This window comes from Papilio machaon, chromosome 4 (genome assembly GCF_912999745.1).
Source record: "Papilio machaon chromosome 4, ilPapMach1.1, whole genome shotgun sequence".
NCBI lineage: Eukaryota > Metazoa > Arthropoda > Insecta > Lepidoptera > Papilionidae > Papilio > Papilio machaon.
Genome location: NC_059989.1, coordinates 6,289,982 through 6,315,657, shown reverse-complemented (window position 1 = coordinate 6,315,657; position 25,676 = coordinate 6,289,982). Strand labels below are relative to the sequence as shown.

The window sequence follows — 25,676 nt, the reverse complement described above, 5'->3', positions numbered from 1 at the left end:
GCAGGAAACTATTCTGATGTGGTAAATCTACCGCGCGTTCGAACAAAGAGTCTTGAATAATATTTCCTTGAACCTATTGCAAATGATTGTAAAAAGTGGCCAGCGTCAGTTTTTCCGTCCAAGTACAACGTGGAGGTTTTCAAGAGTAGAGTGAATTTAGTAAGCTAGCATGTACCCTCTTTCGACCACATCAATATTTAACATCAGATGGGATTGTTGTCTTGCGCTGGCTTATTTAATATAAAAAAACATGTTCCTCTTTTTCCATACCCAAATCACACTCGCATACATTAACTCTCCAGACATAAGCGAATTATGTAAATAAAAACACTGTAATACTTTTAACTTTTTTAATAGGGATAACTTATATAATATGCAAGGGATAATCCCAAGGTCTCTAGTGATAAAAGGACAAAACCATTCACAAATGGACAATCACATTTTATCACCTGCTCAATAAATACAGTCAACAGTAAGCATAATTCTTAAACAATTTAATCTGTAAATGATATTTAGTCATTTTACAACTCTCGATAATAACTGACAAAGTTTCAAAACTAAAAAGTATGTTGATAAGGCTCAAAATGCCCAAATTCCGGGTCTCCTCCGAGCTACGGGCGGGCGAGCGCACCGGCACATGCCAGGCTCCGGCGCGACACCACAATCCTATAGGACACTAGACACCGTCCCCGAGCACTTCACCGAGTCCGCGCGCACTCACGCGATTCTATTTACAGTCAGTTCGCTGTGGTCACCAGGTGGCGAGCGCGTCACAACGAGGCCCTCGTACCACTGACACTATCCAATGCGAGCGCGCATGCAATTCGCCGGCGAATCAATACGTGTACGGGCAGTTTGCGGAGTTCACTATGTACAGTAGGGCCGCACTGGGGCGGGCGCCGCCGGGGTCACTCGCGGCGCGGGCGAGCGGGCGGGGGGGGCACGTTCACTGCGCCGCCGGGTGGCGGGGGCGGCGGCGACGCGGCTAGGACGAGGAGCCGGCGCCGAAGAGGGCGGCGTTGAAGGCGGGCGCCGCGGCCGCCGCCGCCGCGGGGGCGCCGGCGCCGCGCGGCTTCGGCATCGGCGGCTGCAGGTACTCGTGCCGCGCCAGACCGAACACGTCGATGCGCTCCTCTTTGCGGTACGCAAGGCACGCCCGGATAAAACTCTGAAATACAATTAACAACATATCAATCAAGGCAAATTGCAACATAAATACAATACACTTGTTTAATTCGCCATTCTGAAAATGTGCAACGGGCAGCCGCTATACTAAGAGCTAAGCTGAAGAAAGAAATAATTCCTATTATTTTTTCAATGATTTCAGAGGTCAGTCAACTCGATACAAATTATTGAGTAAATCACTAATTAGGTAACATGATTTCTGCTGTAAATATATGTTGATTTCAGACTCGTACTGACATATAATAGTTTTTATTTAAAAAAAACATACTTTAGTGCTATATTTACCTTAGCCTCATTACTGACTGTGGGTTTGTTAGCAAACTGAACCTCAGTTGCCTTTAAAATAGTGTTTTCTTCTAGAATAGTCGCTTGACTTTGGTTGTGACCGAATGGCTTCTTGCCGTACAGGCACTGGTAGAAGATAACACCGACGCTCCACACATCCACCTTACTACTGATCTTTGGTGGGTTCTTGCCTACTACGAAGCACTCCGGCGGCAAGTACCTACACCACACAAATAACAAAAATAAATGAAATAAATCACATTATTACTACAAGTAATAATAATAAAATATAAATTTACCAATAAGTGCCAGCGCCCTGACTTGTGAGATCCATGCCGTGGTCTGGGTTGTAGTTCTCCTCGTCCATGACCTTGGAGAGGCCAAAGTCTGTGATCTTAATTTCACCACAGACATTGCCCTCCGTCAGCAGTATATTGCCCGGCTTCAGGTCGTAGTGGATCACAGGAGGTTTGATTTCATTCAAATACTTCAACGCAGACACCACTTGCATCACAATAGAGCGCGCTTCCCGTTCCGGAATTGTTTTATGCTGAAATTATAAAAGTAACTTTAAAAATGTGCATACATTAAAAATACATCTTTTATCACCTGATGGAGTTCTATCTTATTTAGAAAAAGCTACCATTTTTCACTTTTTACTTTACTTATTAGAAACCAAACAGAATTATTTTATAAACAAATACTTATAAGCAATTAATTACATAAAATTAGGAAAGCAATTGATATAAAGATGATAATAAATATAATTAATATTAGCAGGAGAAAAGCTTTACATACCTGTTTGAGATAGAAATCTAGATCATGACCATTACAGTACTCGAGAACTGTACAAAATGAATTCCCATCAATTTCAAACACATCATATAATTTAACAATCCGCGGATGATCTAATGCTTTGTGTATATTATATTCCCGTAGTGCATGTCTGTAACAAAAGAAATCAAATATTTAAAAAAAAACATTATAATTTTTTTACGCATAAGACGGTAAATACAGACCAGTAATAAATTATTTTTTACTTACAGACAGACTTTTAAATGCATCTAAAATTATATGTTAAATGTTCCAATAAAAAAAATATTGTAATTTTCAAAAACAATTAAAAAAAGCTATCTTGTCAAAGCTAAAGTAATAGTGGATGTTGATTGGGCGTCATATACGGACTCACTTGATATAGTTGGCCTTCTTGTCCTCCTTCCAGTCCTTGTTGAGCTGGTGCACCTTGCAGGCGGTGTAGCGCTGCTCGCGCAGATCAAACGCCTTGTGCACCTCGCTGAACCCACCCTTGCCCAGCAACATCAGCAGCAGGTATCTACGACAACATGACAACCTCGAATACAACAATTACATAAAAAAAAAACTCGAATATATATTTTGATGAATACCATCATCATATTACCTAAGAAACTTCTGAAAACCATAGAAATTATAGTTCATTCTTAAAAAAAATTCATTTATACTACAGAAAAAACACTAGAATATTCATATATATGTATACAAACTTTATTGTACATGAGAAGAATATAAAAATAATTAACAAAGACGATTAACAAAATAAATAAATTTTGGATATAAAGGTGTAAAACTAGGATACAAGTACATTAAAAGTTAAGTAACACATACCTCTCAGACAAGACAGGATGCTGTGAGAATCTGCTCTGATCCTCATTGTGTATTCTCTTTAGTTCTCTTATGTGAAGATTCCTTTCCCTTTCCAATTTCTCCATCTCTAGCTGCAAGTCTGCATCTTCTTTTTTAAGCGCACTCTGTCTTAACTGAAAAATAACAATTTCAATAAATTATTTCTAGTAATCCATAACTTTGCACAGTTTTCTAAAACAACCGCCCATTCGCATTTATAAATATAGCATATATTAGATAAGTAAATACATTTGTGTGTTCCAAAAAAACTATGTTAGGGCCTTAAGAAAAATGAGATTTTTAAATATCAACATGACCAGTGTCTCTTGATGTTTACATTAAAACCTGGAAGCCGTTAACTGAGATTGTTATAATTACACTTACTTTAAGAATCTCATCGGCCTCATAGTACTCCTGCCACGTCATGCTGGGCAGGGGGTCGGGCTTGAGGAAGGTGGGTGCTTCAGTGCCATTGTGTAGCGGCTGTGGCTGCGGCGTGGTGGGCGCAGACACGCTGGATGTACGCTTGCCTCGTCCCCCGCCTTCATTGTTGGACGGCTCGCTCCGGCGCTTCTTCAGCAGCAGCTTCTTCTGACGATCTATTTCCTCCTTTTCTGCTGTTATCTCCTCTTGCCGCCTGATATAAAGTGAGAAAATATTAAAGAAATACTCACCAACATCTAACATGTCATGGGCATATACAGAAATAATGCCCAGGTTACATTATCAAGCACTGGATTATAACTGAAAAATGTAAACCCAGGTTTACAATTTTCGAGCTGTAGATATGATCGCTAGATCTTAGAAATAAAGTAAACTAGGCATAAAACAACTATAAATTTCGTTTTAACATCAAGTTAATGTAACATCCAAACTGTAAAATGGTATAAACTGCTACATTATGGTGTTCGTAAAAAATATTACAATTGTTATAAATGTGTTCTAAAATAGTGACAATGCAAATAAAATGTCCACTCCCTAGGTTGCTATTGAGGCAACATTTCAGTTGGAAATCTAGAAAAACTAAAATCATTTCAATAATTATTTTCCCACTATACATAAATAGTCTGAAAGCTTTTTAAAACAGTGTTAGGAAGAAACAACAGAGGTTTACATAGTACTAAATAGAATATCATATAAAATATAATGATGTAATTGTAAAATAAATTTTAAAATAAAAACAATAATTCCAAAAGGGGCTGGACCAACTTGACTAGAGTGGCAAAATAGAACAAGCTATTTATGTATTTTGTCTAAGAATTTGCTGTTGCATGTCTAATCTATCTATATTCCACCAGCAAAAGTTTTTTTTTCCATTCATATGAAATGTTTACCTTGTTAGTTCTTGAAATGCATATCCATCAGTCCAATTCTCTTGGAAGGTAGCCCCAACACGCTGAGTAACAAATTGACCGAGCCTTAATCTGTTCTGCATACATCTCTGCCGAGCCTCCTTCTTTTCAATAGTACTCTTCTCATTTAATAATTTCTTTACCACTTCTATACATTTGTTAATGTGTGATTTATGTTGATCTATTACCTGCGTAAGACAAAGAATGTAAATATTAGGAAGTTTTTGAAAATAGTATAAATCTGTATGGAATGGATATGTTCACTCTAATCGTAAATGGCAAGTAAAAAATTTTCATTTGATTTATACAGTCAGACTTATTGCATTGCAAATCAATTACATATCACTTTACAAAGCGTGTGTTCACATACCTTGCTCTGAGCTTGAACCTGATGTTTCAACTCTTCATTACTCCTTGTTAATTCTTCTATTCTATTATTTCTTAGCTCTAAGTCAGAAGACGCCTGAGTTTCTAACTCCTGTATCCTCTGGCATGTCAGTTCTGTTTGAATCTGTTAATGACAATTTTATATTTTATTAGTATATTTATTAACATATTGTTATGTTTTATACTACTAAACCAGTTATTAGACATGTTAACAAGAAAACTTTAATTTGTAGTCATAGCCCCGTAATGGACTAATACCATTTTAATCATACTTTGTTTGTGTGTTGTTACTATGTTGAACTCTATTACTAGTTATGTACTATATCTATATTATAAATAATAATTAATTCCTTCAATCAGACCAAAAAGGCATTGCAATGCATATTGGGTTTAATTAGTAATATAAAAGACAATAATCTTTTTGTACATCTTCAACACCTAAAACCGATTTGCTTTAATTAAGATTTAACAAAATCTTAAATTTTCAGTTGTATTTTAATTTAGTAAACAAATATTAGGTTTGAATTTACAGATAATTTATGTAAAATATATTTCTATATTAGATTGATACCTGTCTAACAGAAGTGTGCGGGCGTTGCCGAAAGAATTCAGCTCCCGAAGACAGTATTTGCGACGGTGACGGTGGGTACTGATATACAATAAAACAATCAAACTAAACAAATGAAATAATTTAACTATAATTTATATTTTTAGAAAGTAAACACAATTAATATGAATTATATTAAAAAAAGATTAATTTATTTATTGCAGATAATTTCAAAAACTACTAAAGCTTTTATAAAGTGCTTACGCCAATAGAAAATGCTTGCATTAGAGAGTAAAAAGTTTTGTACACATGCACAAATGTTAATTTGAAATCATTTACATTTTCATTACAAAATAATTAAAATTACCATTGGATAATTAGCTCCCTGAGGTGATGGAGATTTCGCTCCCGTATGCCTAACAGGGCTTGATGAAGGATGCTTGGAAAAGTATTCCCTAATATTTTTATCAGATGTATTATGTCTCTGCTTTCCTCCACCACCTCCACCGCCACCCACTCCTTCTTCACCTAAAATATTTATGTAAAAGAATTAGTTACATACAGGAATATTTTAAATTCAGCAGATTTAGACTGAAAAATACAAAAAAACCTTGTCAAAATCTACTAGATAAATTAAAAAAAATTAAAGCAGTAAGTTTAAATACACATATTTTTCTGTGGTTAAGCTATAAAATGATTTTACAAAAAATGTCTCCCTCAAATAGGAGTTTCCCGACTTAAGGTGTCGTTTACTCGTCATGATTCAAAGTACTTATAAAATAAAAAAAGGAAAACGATTGATCTTACCTTTTCTTTTCCTTTTTCTTTCAGGCACAGCAATGGTAGGAGTAGCACCACTGGGTGGTACAAGGGCATTGCCAGGACCTACAGTAGAGCCTCGCATAGCGGCAGACTTCTCAGGGGTTAAAGCATCAATTTCTTTATCACTATGTGAAGACCCTGTAATATACATGCATGTCTCATTGTATTTACTTTACTTTCAAGTAACAATGTACATATTTTATTTAGTTTATGTTAACATATAACAATTAATAGCTGATATATACTTGTGTTAAATAGATAATGTTTTGCTGTTTTCAATTACTGATAAAACATAAATTTAGTGACAATTACACTTGAAGTCACCAATCGTATTTTAGTTAGGATGTACTAACTAAGCATCGTTATTGTAAAACTCACTTTTTGTTAAATAGTTGTGATGTAGTCCGACGATGTTTACGTTAAGTCCATTTTCATAGTCTTGCATTGTGGCAAGCGATAATCCCATGCGACATAAGTAAAAATGGCACAACCACAGTTGCTAAACGGCATTATATACTTTATGATAACGTCACAATCCTTCTATGTATTACAAATTCCACAAAAGTTCGATCTTCCAGATTGAATTGAGGTTATTCTCAATGAGCGGTCGAGTGTTGTAAACACAAAATCACTGAACACATCACATTTATTTTACGCCACTTCAATCACCGATCCACAATTACCTGTGCTCATATTGGAGTCCTGGTTATGTAGTGGCTGCCCCGTGTTGACAGTAGTTTGTGGTGCCATCTGAATTTGTGACCCAGCTGACATCTGTAAAGAAAGATGGCGTCTTTACATATGACTCGCCCAGTTAAACTCGTTTACAACACATTTATTATCACACTAAACCAATCACTATATATACTAACAAACTATTTATTAAATTTTATATCATTTTTAAACATCATTATTGAATTTTCACTCCAACCGTTGAAATAACCTAACTAGTTTGACAAGTTGTAAACGCCAGCCGCGACTCGCAACAATCGGATACGCATCCGCGGGGCGAAGTAGCGGGGGGTGTGGAGAATGGAGATCGTCACGAAGTTTGCTCCGAATGTAATAATAATACCGTAAGGCGAGGCGCCATTTTACAAGGATACAAGGCCGAAAGTATTGTTAATCCAGAGAAATTGATGTTGACTACATATTTATTTGTTTGTCATTTTATAACCAAACTTACGTAAAACATAACACAGATTTTTTTCACAAATATACCTATTTTTGAACAAATCTGTAGGTCAATAGCCCGTAGTTGCGATAGTACAATTATTATTTGTAATAAATAAGAGCTGCTGATAAACGCAAATGGGGTGTAACCATTTTTATTAATACGGTTTACATTAAATTAATGAAAGTTTTAGATTTACTGGAATTTATCTGTACCTAAGCCGTAAGTTTTACGTATGTACGAAATCGAGTTGACCGATTATTCCCGCAACGAGGTGCGGTGGCAACGGCGGCGGGGCGGGTGTCGGCGGGTGGCGGCGGGCGGCGGGCGGTGTGCCACCGAGCACCGACCTGCGGCGAACGAGTACGTGATATCGGCGCTCGTGCCCCACAACAAACTGCTTACTGGACGTGTTACGTAGGCGTTTGTGCCTGCGATGTATACAACATAAACACAGATGTATTTATGTAGGTACGCAAGTATCCACCTAAACGTTGGTACCTATATAGGTATGCGCCAAGCACTGAGCGATAAACTTGTGTACATTTTACATAAAGTAGGTACTTATGTATTTTGATGTTTAATCTCGGACATACCGCGATAATGCTAATCAAACAATATTCTAGCTTAGAATATGCAAAATAATTTATCAAAGCTTTTACAGCATCATAATAATTAACATTGTATTAACCAATGCAATATTATCAAAAACATTATGTGGATGCATTTTATTCACGAACAGTGTTGTTGGCTAATAAAAATAACTTGTACCTAAACAATCGTACAACAATTTCGGAAGTATTTATAAATAAGGCCTTATTTATAAAGAAATTAATTTTTACTACATAGGGAATTTGCCAATACATAGATTTGATGTTTTCATATTGATTGTATAGCATTAAAGTGCTGTGAAGCAAATTTGCAACGTATAATATCAATTTGTTACCTAGCGCGGACATGAAGTTATTATTAGCCAATGATGAGTTATAAAAAAATAGTGAGGCACGTATCAATCGGGCATATTAGCATTATCGTCGTGGCGTTGTCGCTGCGTGCTCCCTTCGGAGCCTCTTGCCCCCTCCGCTCCCGTGCAATGCGACAATGCCTACTTAGGCCACAAAAGAGCCATATATTACATATATAGGTACAAATACGTTTGAATCAATTTAACGATAAGGAAAACAGAACCACGTGACGACTGCACAAGTTAAAATTTATATTCAACACTAAAATATTCTCGACAAGGCTAACTGACGTAACTTTAAGATAAGACTCCTACAGTTTTATTATAAAAAATCTATTTCTATGTGGAAAACTTGTCTGAGATCTGCGAATATTCGTTAATAAAAAGCGATGAAAAAGGTTTATTGGTGATATCCGAGTATGTAAATTGGCCAATGATTTGCCTGCGCTGTACTTATTGTTATGTCTATTTTTAGCGCACCTCGCATCAGACGAATGGAAAGTTAGCGAGCTGGCAACATAATATTTACGTAGCCACATACAATATGCGTGAACACAAGTGAACTAATCAGTTATTACTGTGGTTCATTTGTATGAAGTAAGACTGAAATAGAACCACTTAAGACGCAGTTGAAAAATCTTACAGTATAATAAAACTATCTAAGCAGTCGAGGTGATGACATCTAGATAGGTGGGAATAGAGACGAAATCTAGAGTGGTGCTATTCTCGTGTTTGTATTGATCAAATCGCCCCCCCCCCTCCGCCGCGCCTCCACCTCCGCAAAATCCGACCGTCTCCTGCTCTTGTAGCAACAAGCTTATTTTTTCTTCAAATATATTTGACGCAAGTTATCCTGTTTCTAAGACTCAATACTTTAAATGTTTTCTATTGGAAATTCATTGATTTATTAATATCCCATCATCGGTATTGCAATATTGCCACAGCTTTTGCATGTTTCACAATTAAATTTCTGCCTTGAGAACGATCAATTTATTCCTTAATGTTGCTACAAGTACATTACATATAAAATACCGGTTATTTTTGAGGGGTAATATTTTTTAGTTCATTTTTGGGCATTTATTACAATTTTCCGGTTTGGTTAAAGTGAACTTTCTTTTTAGGAACGTGTCATCGATTAGCAATTGTACCGCAAATGTACCAAATCTTAATTTACCACACTAAATGCCATTTTGCTTTTTTTCAGCAATTTCTTTTAATTTATATAAATTTCAGCGAGATTCATTCAACCGTTCTGAAGATACCTTCTAAATCCATCCATCCCTCCAACTAAACTTTCGCATTTATAATAATAAGAAGATTAAACTTTTAAAAAAAGGTATTATTAATTCCCAGACATGTAATATTTATTATATGTCTGGGAATTATACATTATAGAGATTTACAGGCGGGTAAGCACATTTGCTTATAATAATAAATTATTAAAATGTTAGCGAGTATTCAAGCTTGTGGCCAAGGTCAACACGAAAGGTAACATAATATAGTGAGTCGCGGCGCGGTGCGGTGCGGTGTGGGCGTGTGCATTGCTGCGCCGCAGGAAACTGCGTCTCTAGGTGGAATGGAAGACAATCAATACTCGGTCACATCTCTGCCGCGCTCATTGTGAAAGCGCAGTTCCGCGGACCCCAAAATCCCCTCTTCCGGTGCGACGTACAGCCGCGTGCTGTTTAACCCAATTTTCTAGTGCGGGGGCTAGGGGCAGGGGTGTGCAGGGTGAAGTGGGCGGGGCCGACAACTCCAGCCGCAAGTGTGCAGCACCAACGAAGCGTCACGAGATTCGAACCCGAGCCTGCAATATTGATTATTTCTAGTTCCGACTCGTCTCTGGTTGCCTTGATGCCCGCTCTGGCGTTGTTCGCTGCAATCAACTAATTCCTATATTACACGAAAGTGTTCATTTCACTACTATATTCGTGTTCATATTCTTCATATTCGTGTTCGTATTCTATGCAGGAATAGTTTGTTTTCTGAGAAAAAAATACATCAACGTAAACCATTGGCCCTCATTGCTTACAAAAGTAACTGTTGTATTCGAATACTTTACAATAAGTCTCTTCATTTACTTATATTCAAACGTGGTATAAATATAAATTTTCCGGTTTATCAACGCTTGCGACAAATTTTCAAAAAGCAAGTGCAACCCAGCTTATCTTTTTTAAATGTATAAAGCAATACAATTGGTACCGTCCACCAATAATGGAATTAACATTACTAATTCAATCATTACAGCGAATCATGTACTCAACAAGCAAGATTACGATAGTACAGTCGGGGTACTTCGTTATTTTCCTCTTATAAAAAATCTTTGCAAATAGATAATTTCTGACCCTTCTTACAATTATTCAGTTAGGTAGCAGTGAGTTGCACAAACGACGGTGTAGTAAATAATAAAAAGCAATTAGTCGTGTTCCACTAAACGATCTTTTTTCGTAAAAACACATTTGAAAGCTGCGTCCTATTGGTTATGTTGATTGTCTTTTTTAGATGCAATACCACCATATTCCCCGATAGTACTGAATATAACAATATTGAATGATGATGTAGAATAAAAAGGTTCTAATGCAGGTTATAAAAAATCACCAAAAAATTTAATGAAAGCTGAAAAATATTATATATTTAGCTATAATTAACACTGGATACGACTTAGGCAGAGAGAGAGAGAGTTATAACAAACACTCATCTCGTAAGATAAATGTACTGATCTAACTGATAATACTGATTTGTCATAGGTATTTTATCCAAAAAAAATGCAATTAAGGTAGAATTGATGTGAGCAGTAATTTATTCCAAATTTAAGTTTTTTACTTAGCCACCAACTAGCACGGTTTCGCGGAGTCCTTGGTGGTTTGTATTATATGTAACAAAATAGTTTGTAAAACAGTACAACTAAGGTTAAAAACATTAGTGTCAATAATTTCTCATGAGCGAACAACGCTGCATTAAGAAATATCTCTGTAGTAACGGCAACAGGATGGTACTTATGAGAAAGTTTCATAAAATAAGTTATTGCCGAACAAAAAAATCAAAGAGCGCTAAAGTTAAACGGCAGGCTCTACGGTGTACCCAAGCGAGCGTAGCGGGCATGCGCGACGCTCCATTCACAACAACAAATGACGTGTCGCCGTGTAGCACGCTACGTAGCCGCCAGCCCGCTCTCCTATCGTCTATTTCACTTTACGTATTCAAGTTTCTTTACAAATAAATTCAAATAACTGTTATATATTTATTTTAATTTTATATTTTAAATGAAAACACGAAGATAATATCGAAATTGCAGTTTTATGCTATGAAAGAGGAAGCCGGCCGGCGCGGCGGAGTGGGTCAGGCGAGGCGGCACGAGCGGCGCGGGGCAGTGCGGGCGGACCTTGCAATGTCGCGGCGTGACGCTCAGCTGACGCATGACAGCCGCCCGCCGCCGCCACCGCTGCCCCGGCCCCGCATTCATTGCCTTTGCGGCGGCCGGCGTGAGAACACGTATCGATGCTTCTGCACGCACCAACATAATATTTCAAAATGTTTTCGATTTCGACGTTAAAATGTCGATAACGTTCAACAATAATGCGACAGAAAAACGTATGTGTTCAGTGCTTGTACGACGATGAAAATTGTTAAATGTGAGTGCAAGTTACGGACATAATAATATTTATTTAGGAGTGCGGTGACGAACGGTGCGAAAGGTCGGATCGTGTAAAAATAACTGCGGAACCGAGCGGCTAAGCGGTGGAATGAGGTTTGACGGCACAATGTAGCCGAGGCGGGGCGAGGCCGTGTGCGCCATGTTATAATTTCCCTTCGAGTTGAATGTGCAAACCGACTGACTGAACTCTGCGCCGTGTCTACTTCTCTTTCTCTCAGTGCGGATTACCGTGCCACTGCCGATTGTGCGAGACACGAGACACTCGACAACTTGCTGAATAATTTATTCAAAAGAGATGTTCACCATATTATGAGCATCTACGAATCATTATTAAATAATACACAATCTTGTTTCGTCTCGTAAATCATAAAATTGTCCCGCATATATTAACGTTTTGAGATTTTAAGTCTTGTGATAAAAATTATAAAAATTTTTAATAATAATAATATATTCATAAAAGACGACATGTGTGGATGAGGGTAGGATATAGCTTCACTCGTGTTGATAAGCATTATAATGCAGTAAACGGGCGTATTACTTCAATTCGGTGGGTTTTGAGTGAGATAGCGCGGCGCTGCGCAGCGGGGCGCTAGTATCGCGGTGTCGCTGACCCCGCGGCCCCGAGGCTCGCCTACGCTCACCGAGGCCGATCGCACCGACACACTTTTCTGCCCGCTTTAAAAATTATTATCATAGACTAACATACACATTTGCACTATTGGTTTGCAATTCAAGAATTGTAAGTCAAGTACAAACTAATATATTGCTCTCTTTTATTGTTAAACATATTTTATTGAAAATGATTTAAAACGATCGATATCGTGACGAAGACCTCAAATATAAACATAACACCAGTGGATGAAAATAATTACGGGTTGTAAACATTCACTTCGGAGTGCGCACTGCGAAACAAATACCAATGTATTCGTTACTGGAGCTATTAATAGTGCATGTTTACACTATTTAATGTAAACGTTTCGCCTCGCAACACTCGAAAACAAGTCGGCGCAAAAGACCGGAATTCGTCAGCCGCTAGTAATCGAGTGGTAGTTAATGCGTAATAATAATGTCCTTCAAGTTTTCGTGCGCAGTAAACACTTTTATAATTAAGCGTTAGCAAATTTGTAGACGTTTAAAAAGCAGCGGGACTCACCGGTTAACGTCTTATTTAATTCGACGTAACGCATGCGCATAACACCGGAGAAAGTTTCGGACTTTCAAGGACGAAACGAAACTCATTTCAGAGACATAAGGCATTTGGAAACAAAGCACGGTCATGCAAAGACAGATAGTCCGATGACAGACGGTGTCCTGTATTCTCTCATTAATGTGTAAAAAAAAAATTGTAATCAAACTAATATAAAATGTACCGTAGACGAAAGCTATGTTGCTGCGTGAAGGTGAGTGGCGGCACAGCGTGGCTTGACACGTTTCCACTAGACCAATAATCTATTATTAGTGTATGCCATCATGCAACGGATTGTGTCGCGACACGATCACTGCGCCAATTTGATACATACGTCTCGATACTGGTAATTGAGCGCAAACAAAGTAAAACGGTCAAGCAAAATAATTGCCCTTCGTAAGTCGTACAAAAGGTAGAACTCACCGTCTTGAATTGGTGCGCCCGTTGAGTTTCTATTAGTATCTCCCCCGCGCTCACCTGCAAGCACGCGATCAATGCGCTCAATGTTAACCATATTACAGGGTACCCGGCTCTAATACATTTATTTACTGCTCGCTGGAGACCGGAAACTTTCTACGTAAAGATTTTAATAAAATCAAATTTGTTTTAGTAACAATATTTAATTTTAACCTTCGTTTCTTTCTGTTGGTTTTCGAAAGCACAAACCTATTCCGAGGTTGATAAGTCGAGTCAAATCATATATGTACATTTGTCGGTGAACTATTTACGTTCGGCCGCCATCTTGTTGAATGACGAAACTGTTTAGACTCACATATATACCTACAAGTATGTGTCATAATCCATTCTTTGTGGTATATACCTTAATTATGTATTTAATCTCTAATATGGCTTGAAAAAGACTTTTACAAGTTAGAACGGCGAACAAATCGTACAACGAATAAATATTTAAAACATTGATTTACTCACTCTATTCAATATCGTTCCGGTGAGAAAAGAATATGTACAACGCGATCGATAAAATGGATCATTTGAATAATCAATAAAACAAAACAACGTACAAAAGCAATGGCCCGGCAAAGTAAAGTGACGCGTCAATAGGACGAAGGAGTTGGGGGCTGCGGAGGGGCGGCGAGGGAGGGGGGGGGGGGGGGAGAACGGACGGAGGCGAGACACATAATGGAATTACATATCTACCACATCACTTACTCGGTCGAGAGCACTAACACACGAACGCATAACTAATAATATACGAGCGCCATCGAGCGCAAAGCGGCCCAGGCAGGTAAACTGCCGCGTTATCACCCCGCTCACGTGACCAACTCGCCACTGCAATCTTCCTATCTATTTATCATTTGATAATTAAAAATGTTTCATTTAAATCACTAACCAAAACATGCATGGTATATATCATACCTGTCAATCAATTTATCATACCTGCAGTATTATTGTATTAAGTCCGTTGAATACTAGAATACTAAACACTATGTAAACAAATTACAGATTATTTAAAACGAGGTAATTATGGTATGAAATAAATTATTTAACGAGAACAATAATATTACGCAAGATAACAAAGTGCCGGTGTGGAGTTCCTTTATGATGTTTTTAAGCGACAGTCTCTCTGTAAATTTTAGTTCGGATGGCGCGACTCGAATGCGCCGCCATTTTCTTTTGTATACGTAAGCGAGAACCGGTGAGACTGTTGTGCAGTGACGTAGGCCAATGATACACAGCTACGTCTCCGCGGTACAGACTTAGCTAACGAGTCAACCTGCCGCACTAAACGTGGGACGGAGAACAAAAGAATTGATCCAATCGATAATAACAAATCTTAAGAATTTTTCCCTTGCTGCTGAGTCCATTTTTCGCGATCATATAAGTGTAACACATAAGCTGAGCTAAAAAATCTTTATAGTCCTACATGTTTAAGGGTTACTATTGAGAAAAAATTTCCTACCTTCTTCAGAAACTTATCCATATTGCAACTCCAACTGATGTGCAACTTTTCACCTGAGATCTGGTTACTTTACTATTTAATTGATACATCTAAACACATGAGTGAATTACATACAATTAGATGCCATAACATCATGCATTGTATTTTTATGGAATTTCGAAATTATGAAAATAGTAATATTGAACCATACAGCTGTCGCTACCTTATAGGTCAAAATATGTTGCTGTCAAGATGAAATTGTCAATTCACATATTTCCGACCGCCACAAGATCCTTGTGAAACTATAATTCATCTAATTGTTTCCTATTTAAAATTTGAATGCAGAGAGCATGCAAATTTTATTGGCAGTGGTCGCTTCGCTTTATCGGTGACGCAGGTGGCGATTATAATATAAAAAAGTGTATAAATTAGTTCTCTTTGCTAAGAACCGTTTAAATAATTTAAAAAACCCTTAAGATTCAATTTATCTATTATATGGAGGAATATCTATTTTTATTGCGCCATCGAGAAAAAATCGACATTGCGAAGGGAGCTTCAGTCAACCCATCTTCAGAGCTTGCTCGATGGCTACGAAGATATATAGGGACGAAAAAGATATTTTGGCAAATATCAAAAACAAAAGTATTAGCTATGCTCTAAATTAAAACTGGAATGGTTAATTCCATCCCACTGTGACTACGTCGTTAATAACTAACTAGGGTGACGCAGTGACCCGAAGTGGGCCTTGGCCTCCGACAAAAGTCTCCACTTTCCCCGATCCCTCGCCGTCCCGACCCAGTCTCGGACCTGCAGGTCCCGGAGATCACCATCCATTCATCCATCCAACCTGGGACGGCCGATTGGGCGCCGACCATTCGGTCGTCCCATGTATGCGCGTTTAACACCACGAACATCATTCATTCTTTTTAAGTGGCCGGGCCAGTGGAGTCGTTGCGCTTTTATCTCACCAATGATGTTGTACTCGGCCACGAGTTTTTACTACTTAATACTACTACTAGTTAATACTGAAATCGAGAAACGTCGTTAATATCTGATATTATTTATTCGTTGTAAAATATGTCATCCGCTTTGTATGTTTATATCTAAACTGTTATAGCAATTATCATAAACACGTTTGTGACAATTACTAACGTCAACAAGACACGTATACAGGTGTGTTAAATAAGATCGTAACACAGTACTGATTCGCCTAAAATTATCAAATATATACTTATCTAAGTGTGAATAACATGTTTGCTATATAGCAATAAAAATATAAATAGGTATTTTTGTATCACTAAAATGGCAACTGAGACAGTTCATCTGATGTTAAGCGACTATAGGCATCTGCAACGACACGATATTATGTTGCAATTGTCTACCTGAGTTGAAAAAGGAGAGGATACACTCAAAAAGATATTTTTTATTTTCTTTTCTTATTCATCGTTTCCGTTACAGCTTCTCCCACTGTTACTATGATATCTTACCGCTTGGCTACTAACATATAACATTGATTTGCGCAAAGCTGTGTTTTAATACACTCTAAACTAAAAGTACTCTTCACATTATATTAATGACAAAACATGCGTAATAATTCTCCGAGTAAGCGGGATTCAAGACAATTCTAGCAGTCTATTCGGCAAGAACTTTTACTATAATTAGAATTTATCGTAAACAAATTGAAAAATCTCTTCAAAGTTGGTTATTTATAACAAAACATAAGCCTGTATAGACTACGCCTAGTGAAGGTCACCCCTAAAGTTTGTCTGTCGTGTTCGATCCAGTGCAGTCAAGCAAAGGGCGCCAAATCGTCGCGTCAATTATTCAGATAACAGATAGATATACCGACTTGTGCGTTGAGTCTTCGGCTAATATTATAGTAAAAAATAAATGGAAATATGATGTATCTTTGTGTATTTTGTGTTCATATATTATGTTACCTTGGCGCCTAAGAAGCGAGCCTCCAGTAACTCCTGCTTGCGAGGATCCAGCGCCGCCTGGAACTGCTCCATCTTGACGCCAGCGCCTGCAAAACACAAACTGTTGACACATACGATCCTCAATAGCATATTAACATTCAAAATTTAGATTACATATTGCGGTATCGGTTTCAAATATTGCAATTACTTTTTTATCATCTTTAGATATATACTTTTTAATCTGTCAACAAATCTGCTGTCTATTTGACATTTATGTTGGTTAATCATCTGTTGTTAGTGGTATAAACACTTTTTTTTAACAGTCTGCATATTTACACTCGTTCTTTGCGAGTAAAGAACGAGTGTAAATATAACAAGGAAAAGCTTCAGTTTTTCATAACTCAAAAGATGTGCAAGTAAGATACTACTCTAATTACATTCTCATTACTCTAATCTATTTACATTACAATATTGCAATTATAGTATTACAATTATTAGTAAGAAATGTAAACTAGATATTTATTAATGTAGTAAGATCAAGAATACGAAAGAAAAAAAAGAATAGTCACATCACCAGATATCAAATTAACACGAGCGAATTCATCTTTAGAATTAAATAATACTATAACCATATTAGGCGATTATGAGTCACATGCGTCAGTAAAGTTTCTTCAAATATTCCATGGCTCGCTCGTTTTATCAGTGGAAAACATATAAACATATTTAGTTGAGAATTCAATAACTACTGTTCTTATTGCTATGACTATGACTCACAAAAGCGTTTTAGTTTAATTAGACAAAAAAGAATTGAGTTAAATCCCGTGAGAAGAGTTTAAATTATTTTCCATAAATCACAGTCATATATTAGGTCCTTACATATGAAATTGGCGTTTTGTATGGAAGGAACAAAAAGTCGAATATTTTTTAATATAATATATTTAATTAATCAAAGTATGAACCATTATTTTTATGCACTTTTGCCATCTCATAGGTAGTTCATTGATCCCTTTCCTAAAAAAAACCAGTCGGACGGGAATCAATAAAATCTTTGAATGCGATTTGGACTGCCCCATCGGAGTTGAATTTTTTCCCTTGCAAGAAGTTATCCAAATTTCGAAAAAAATGGTAATCTGTTGGAGCAAGGTCCGGGGAGTACGGAGGATGTCTTAGACTTTCCAATTGAAGCTCTTCTAATTTAGTAGCCGTCTGTTGCGCAGTGTGTGGTCTAGCGTTGTCGCGAAGCAGCAGTGGCGTGGAGCGATTGACCAGCCTAGGTTGTTTAGCCGCTAGCTTTTCCATCATGGTTTGCAATTGCTGACAATAGACATCATCCGTAATAGTCTGGCCATATTTGAGAAAACTGTAATGAACAATACCGGCACTAGTCCACCAAACGCTTACAAGTAACTTTTTTGGGGTTACTTTTCGCTTGGGGCAGGATTTGGCTGGCTGGCCAGGATCCAACCATTGCGCTGAGCGCTTTCGATTATCGTAAAGAACCCATTTTTCATCACAGGTAATGATTCGGTTTAAAATACCTTCATTATTGTGCCGGTTTAGTAATGTAACGCAACAGTCGACGCGCGTTTGGCGGTTTGCTTCAGTCAATTCGTGAGGTACCCACCTTTCAAGCTTTTTAATCTTCCCAATTTGCTTCAAGTGAATTAAAACAGTTTTATCACTAACATCGCAGCCTGCAGCTAACTCGGACGTGGTTTGCGATGGATCCGCTTCCACAATAGCCTTCAACTCTTCATTATCAACTTGAGTCTCAGGCCGTCCACGGGGCTTGTTCTGCAGATCGAAATTTCCAGAACGAAAACGTTGGAACCAAAAACGAACTGTGTTTTCTTTTGCAACACGACCGCCATACACATCATTCACCCTTCGAGTCGTTTCCGCAGCACTAGTGCCACGGCGGAACTCGTACTCGTAAATAATGCGATATTTTAAGTTTTCCATTTTGTAAAATGAGTGACGCAAACAGAAAAAAACAGAAGAAAAAAACAAATGAATGACGGTCATCGAACCACAAATACATGAGTCTATAGCTGTACAAATTTGAATTTGGAATTCCTTACCAAAGAGGAGAAATTCGTGATTAAAGTGGCCAGTACGAAAAACGCCAATTTCATATGTAAGGACCTAATATTAAGTAGAAGCATGACTTAACAAGGATGTTAGAAATATTAGCAAAATTAGAAACATCCTGCATAAAACGAAGTACAGTCGCGGGTATCGTTTCGTGTCAGTGTCGAAGAAAAAATTTATCTTTTCAAATAATGTTAATAATTTGTGATCACATTAAAAAAAGTTAATAAATACATAATTTAATTAAGGAAATTAAATTTTTTGGAGAAAAAAAAAATAATTTATATTGCGAATAGGGTATAAGTATTAACCTAAGTACAACGGAATAATTATAGTTCGACGGCGATGATTTTTTCAACAAAAGAATGAGCAACGCTGGGGGCTAGAGGGCGGGCGGGGGGATAGGCGGGGAAGGGTAGGTGTTGTCGGTGGGGATCGGGGTTTTGGCGCAGTATCTGGAGCAGACAGTCGAGTTGCGAGAAGTTAGGTACGGTTATTTATATAGGTAGGTACGTATGTATGTTCAATGTACATATTGATCGCCTCCCTGGGCCACTCGCCACTATGATCTCACCTCGGAGCGCCTCCTCTGCGACGCCCGCCCCCGGGCCCCTCGCTCTACCGCATCGCCCCTGAGACTTATAACGAACCGACTGTCAATGCCGAATGTGACCTATGAATCTGATTACAAAACTCCGTATCCTCATATTTCTAGTTTCATGCGGATAAAGAAAGGTTCTCTGATTGTAATCTAAATCTAATTGAACGTCTCTTGCCTGTAATGGCGTTTACAAAACTATTATATTATGTCCAATATGTTTATCCTCTTTTTTTAAATATGTCTCAGTTAATTATGTGTATCAGTTCAGCGATGTTGCCATTATGAGTCAGAAACATTAAAATGAATAACGTGTCGGTCAAAATATTACGTCAGGGTCACGACCAAATTGATCATTTTTAATCTTCCAATTAAACGTTTCTAAAACTTATTTGGTAAAAAGGATTATGAACATTTATAAAAACTTAACATTTGCTACTCACCAAATACAATTTCCTCTGTATCTTACAAAACCAAATCAGATTAATTTAAAATAGAGGCATTTTTTAATATAAATCATTACATTTTTTGTAAAGTTATCCAAAAAGAGAAAAAATAATTCTATTTGTTGTGCTGCAAAGAAATCAGCGATATAAGAGCCGTGACCGTTTTAAGACCGACAACAAGGCGATGGATCGATACGGACCGCTTGAACTTGTGCCTGAATCACATTGACGAGTCTGTGAAAACCTCGTGTTTTATGTCCAACTTTGGTTAAAATTCGCGTGACTATTGCAACATGATACATGAATAAAAAGACGACACCATACCGACTTCGTAAAAGAGGCCATGTTGTGAACGGTATAAAGAATGATTCTAGATTTAAGCTTTTTGTGCAGCCGTTTATTTCCATGCTCGGTTTAAAAAAAAAACTATACAATCAGGGTATTATTAATTGAGTCAAATAATAACTCAATATGAGAAAGAATAATAAAAATTTAGCGGCACAATACACGACAATAGAGAACGGCAATTTTGAAACACCGCTGTTCTCTCTCTTTCATGTTGTCCCATCATTACAAACCAAGGTCTACATCATAATCGATAATAATAATACATACTCAGCAGTACCATTTGTATAAATTCAGGTAGTAAAAATGGTGTATCATCAACGAATCGTACCCAAAACAGGTCAACACAAAAAATTACAAACAGAACCCTGTCAAATGACGTTAAAGGTATATCAGATATTAGATACTTCCTTCAATTTATTAATGTTTAATATTTTCGTGATTATATTATACATTTATAGAATAAATATCCTACACAAGCCATCGCCCATGATTCCATCTGCGTTGAATGAAAAAAAAAACTTAATTAGTATCTTATGTGTTCTTCTAGACTATGATACATACATCTATGGAAGATTTCATCGAAATCCGTTGAGATGTTCTGGCGATACCTTCTAACAAACATCCATCCATACATACATCTAAACATTCCAGTTTATATTATTTGTAAGAAGTATGATAAATTAATGAATACATAAAAAGTGTAAAGGGAGCCCCTTGCCTAAGTTACTCTTCAAGATGTAGGTATGTATAATAATATCTACGACCACATTACGATAAAACCTCAAAATAAATATGCATACATGTGTCTTTCCTTAGTAGACAAAAAGTCTTCAAACGTAAACGGCATCGTGGTTTAAAAATTGCCACGAAAAGAAAACAGCAAGAAAGTTTTATTGCGGAAAATTTCCCATCATCATGTCTAACACATACAGCGTAGGCAGAGACAGTATCAAGATTTGTATTTCATCAATCCTATTTGGTTCTAAAATTGGCAAAACTGACCGCTTTAACACTAGTTACTGCGTGTGTGACGTAGTTACTAAATTATCACATTATATTATGCACTCAAAATATATTTTTAAGCGAAATTCGACTCGTGGATACTACGTTTTACGTTTTACATAGTGACATATTTTTCATTTCTAATTATAGCGTCTCTCATACAAATGATCGGGGGAGCAGTTAATCGATAACTTGATTAGTAGTAAACCTGTTTACAGAATGTCCATGAACCCATCCGGTATCGCAACCTAATACTTCTAATAATATAAACACATTACCTATAATATATTTGGATTACAAACCAAACTAAGATAACTTATTTGATACGTTGGCTATTGTACAATAAGTTTTGTATTTTTATGTCCCCTTTTATGGTAAAAAAACTGACAATCTAAGGTCACAAAAGTTTCATTTTAGTTTTTTTTTTTCATTATAAGACAAGGGGTCAAACAAGTAACCGGAACACCCAGGTGTTCATAGAAGCCTATGGACATCTGCAATACTAGAGGAATCGCATATGCGTTGCCGGCCTTTGCACCACGTTGTTTGTTTCTAAAGTTTGTACTGCGTACGTATGTAATAAGTCAATTGATCCATATTTTTCAGATTCGATATCGGATTACTAGGTATAATAAAACAACTGGATACGATACAAAGGGAACAAAGATGGCAACCATCTGTCAGGTGCATTTTACGTAAACATGACAAAAAATCCAGGTATTGCACAGAGAAAGAAACAAAAATTCAATCGTAACAACTTTATAATCTTTAAATGGATGCATAAATTCCAGTTAAACTGGTTTGGTCACAATCGCTTTAAATTTAAAACGAAGGCCCGATAACCGTTAGCCCCGATTACGAAGCTATGATTTAAGGTAGTCAAAATGCGTACCTATTTATTAAAGCTACTAATGTCAATATTTTCATCACAGGTTCAATAAAAAATGTATATAATAGTTGACAGAAGCAACCTTAAACATAAATTGTTTGAATAAAAATATTAAGCATGTTGTGTAGAGTGTAGGTATGCATGGGTCTATGTATCTTTAGATAAATCGTTATAAATTGAAGTCGTATTGCAGATTGAAATTTATGATCTGTCGAGCATTTGGAACGTAAAGAGCGTTTAGTTAATACGGTATAAACTCAGTACAGTACTGAGTACGAATTACGAGCTAATGTAAACTTTAAAGAAAAATATTGACAAATGCGAAGTTTCACGCATTGTTACCAGTGGTTGGTCGTCGGAACTCAGAGCTACGTTGGAACCTACGACGCACACACGAACGCCTCACGAGTATGTGTGTAAGAATTGGATATTTACATAGCAAACTATATAAGTGCGAATGTGTGTGAAGTTATTCGCGCACGCTATCGTTGTGCCACTTTCATGTCTATCCACGCCGCAGTTGTACTTATTGGAATTAGGTTGACCAGAGATCGGTAATTCGCATACATGCTATTCGACTTGTAAGTTACACTACTACACGACAGGCAACTACAATCCTATTTAATATTATCGTACATAGTAAAACGAAATAAAAAGTTTAAGTAAAATGTTGCCAAATGACCTTGAAACTTTAACACACACACGCATAATCTTCGACTTATTTACGAATTTAGTCGCAATTACTTAATATTCAATGCTGAATATGGAATGGTGATGAGCAGACTTGTGAATACAACAAGTGGTTTTGCATGTCATAAACACAACACTTATAAGCACCATAAGATCGAGTTAACAGTATTCATATGGCCGTAACCGTAGCCATAAAAACAGCGCGCGCAATGTTTTCCCTAACGACGAAACAGCTGATACATTATAAGCGAGCGCACAGCGGGCGACACCCACCCTTGCAGCGGGAGTTGCGGCGGCCGCGCTCGTTCGGACGATCGCTCATCGCGAACGACTCCTTGAAATGCATCTTCCGACTCCGCTCCGCACCCCATCCACATGCACGAGTCTCATCGGCACACCGGTACACAACGCGCACTATCCACCGAGCCGGGCACTGCGGGAGCGCGCGGTGCAGCAGCAGCGGGCCGCGCGGGATCGTCAGCCGCGGCGCGCGCCCCTCGCCGCCGCCACTACTTGACGCATTTTCGATTTCGACCGAATGTCGGAGGCGACAATGCCGGCGCGCTGACGGTACGAGGAGCGTTTCATTAGGCGCGAACCGATGCGACGGTGAGGCGCGGGCGTAGAGTGGCACGCGATGCGAGCGGCCGCCGCCGCCGCCTCCGCCGCGAGACCGGACCTCGCGTCTCGGCCCGAGCCCGAGGATGCGGGAATCGGCTTCGGCGCAATACCCGTCACGAAAATAATAGGAGCGGCGAGTGCACCTCGGAGGCGCGACGCGACGCGGTCGGTGCGAGCGAGACGCGGATAAACACCAGACTGTTTACTTACGGTGTTCGAGAGCAGGGCAGGGGCGGCAGCGCGGGGAGCGTTCGCCTGCAATCCGCGCGCTGCAATTACTGCCTCTACTACTATACAATTTCATCCTAACACGGCAGACATTTAAATAAACTGTAATGTAACTATTGAAACATCCCTACAACTACTAAAACTACACCTGTTCTAATAGACTTTCGACGTTTTTAGGTCGGTAATGAAATATTTTGGGTAGCGGAAATGTGATGTAAAATGTGAAGTTGACGAAAAAAAAACTGATTTGTTTACTTTACAAGTTTAGTTTAAAAACGTATCAATGAAGTTGGAATTGCAGCACAGATGCTGCGGAGTTGAAAAGGATTATAGCTACATCCAATAGTGACCGAAGATAGGACACGAATATAGAATAATAGAATTTTAAGTAGCGAGGCAACTCGACGATCAATCGTCGAGCTGTGCATCGAGCGGTGGTGACTGCATTCCGACGGGCCGCCGCGCCCGCCCCCGCCCCTCGTCTCCCGCGTGTCCTCACCCCCGCCCGCGTCCTTCCGGCGCGCGTCACGTGACGTGCCGATTAGCCGGCGACCAGTGAGTGTGCCACCGCGACCAAAATAGAGCGCGCGCACCGCGCACACAACACAATCTCGTAGCGCGCGGCTCTGCTCGCTCTCACGCCTCCTTTCCTCTGTTGTGTGACGTCGCCGCACCCGCCGCACACTCGCCCCATGCCCCGCACCCGTCCGCAGGTTGTGGTAAACCGCGCTCTCCGCTAATCGCCGACGCCGATCGCCTTTTAGTATTTGCGAATTATAAAACGTTATCCTCCTAACTCTATCGCGCAAAATTTTATAATATAGGTAATTCTATTAGAAGTAGATTTAACTAACAAAGATAGGATACTTACTTGTATCATCAACTTCACTTTTAACATGAAAACTAAATATCTTTCTGTATTAAGAACACGTTCAGTAGACAGTTTTATGCTGTTAATATGATCATAGAGTACGAAAACAATAGTCGGTCTCTGAATTAATCTCTTATGCAACTAAGAATAATGACCAATCAGGCCAAATATTATTAAAATATGCAGATGTGAGAATTTGAAAAAAATTATACATTTAATGCTATTTGTCCGACGCTACTTCACCCACCCGTTTTACGATTCATCTCTCGACCTTGTATGATCGAGTTTCGATTTCCGTGAAGTGCTACTGGCCAGATGACACAAAAAATACGTATTTACATTCCGCTTTTAAAAATATAACATCTCACATTTTGCAGTTAAACAATTCTTTGCAGTTATATTTAAAAGTACTATCAAGAGGTAATAGATTGGTAATACGCGTTTTGGATGAACAAAGTTATACTAAGAACATCATGACGTCTGCAGAGATTTTGTTTGACAAACAAAGTTAAGGGACAAAATAATGACATGGCACGCACCCAAAGCGGCAACGCAGTTGACGAGTTTCGGAGGGACACCGTCGATCCGGCTCGCATTATACAACACTGCGGATAGCATTATTCAGCGCGCACCAGCATCCATCGTCCCTCGCGTTCGTAACGCAACGTACAAATTAGAAACTCCCCAGTTGCTATTTTTAATCTTTCTAATATGAACCTGCCGAATACAGTGCCACGTGTTTTTCTATTGCACCGAAGTGAACTAAAAGGAAACCGTAGAATCAATGAAACCTGTTAAGCGTCGCACCGCAGCATATATAGGTCCTAAATATATTATTAGTCCGTATCGAAGTGCAA

At 38.3% G+C, this 25,676-nt stretch overlaps 1 protein-coding gene across 1 annotated transcript; it reads right to left on the bottom strand.

Moving 5' to 3' along the window:
- Window positions 1–985: 985 nt before the first annotated feature.
- On the bottom strand, window positions 986–23,913 carry LOC106720133 (serine/threonine-protein kinase tousled-like 2). The gene is made up of 16 exons (XM_045686834.1): window positions 23,373–23,913; window positions 17,057–17,142; window positions 13,643–13,696; window positions 6,924–7,014; window positions 6,226–6,378; window positions 5,786–5,946; window positions 5,443–5,520; window positions 4,855–4,995; window positions 4,467–4,672; window positions 3,517–3,769; window positions 3,115–3,266; window positions 2,660–2,803; window positions 2,269–2,416; window positions 1,770–2,020; window positions 1,471–1,690; window positions 986–1,168 (listed from the first exon to the last, which is right to left on the bottom strand). Exons 1-16 carry the CDS (start codon window positions 23,443–23,445, stop codon window positions 986–988), a joined length of 2,394 nt encoding a protein of 797 aa, XP_045542790.1. The 5' UTR covers window positions 23,446–23,913.
- Window positions 23,914–25,676: the final 1,763 nt, after the last annotated feature.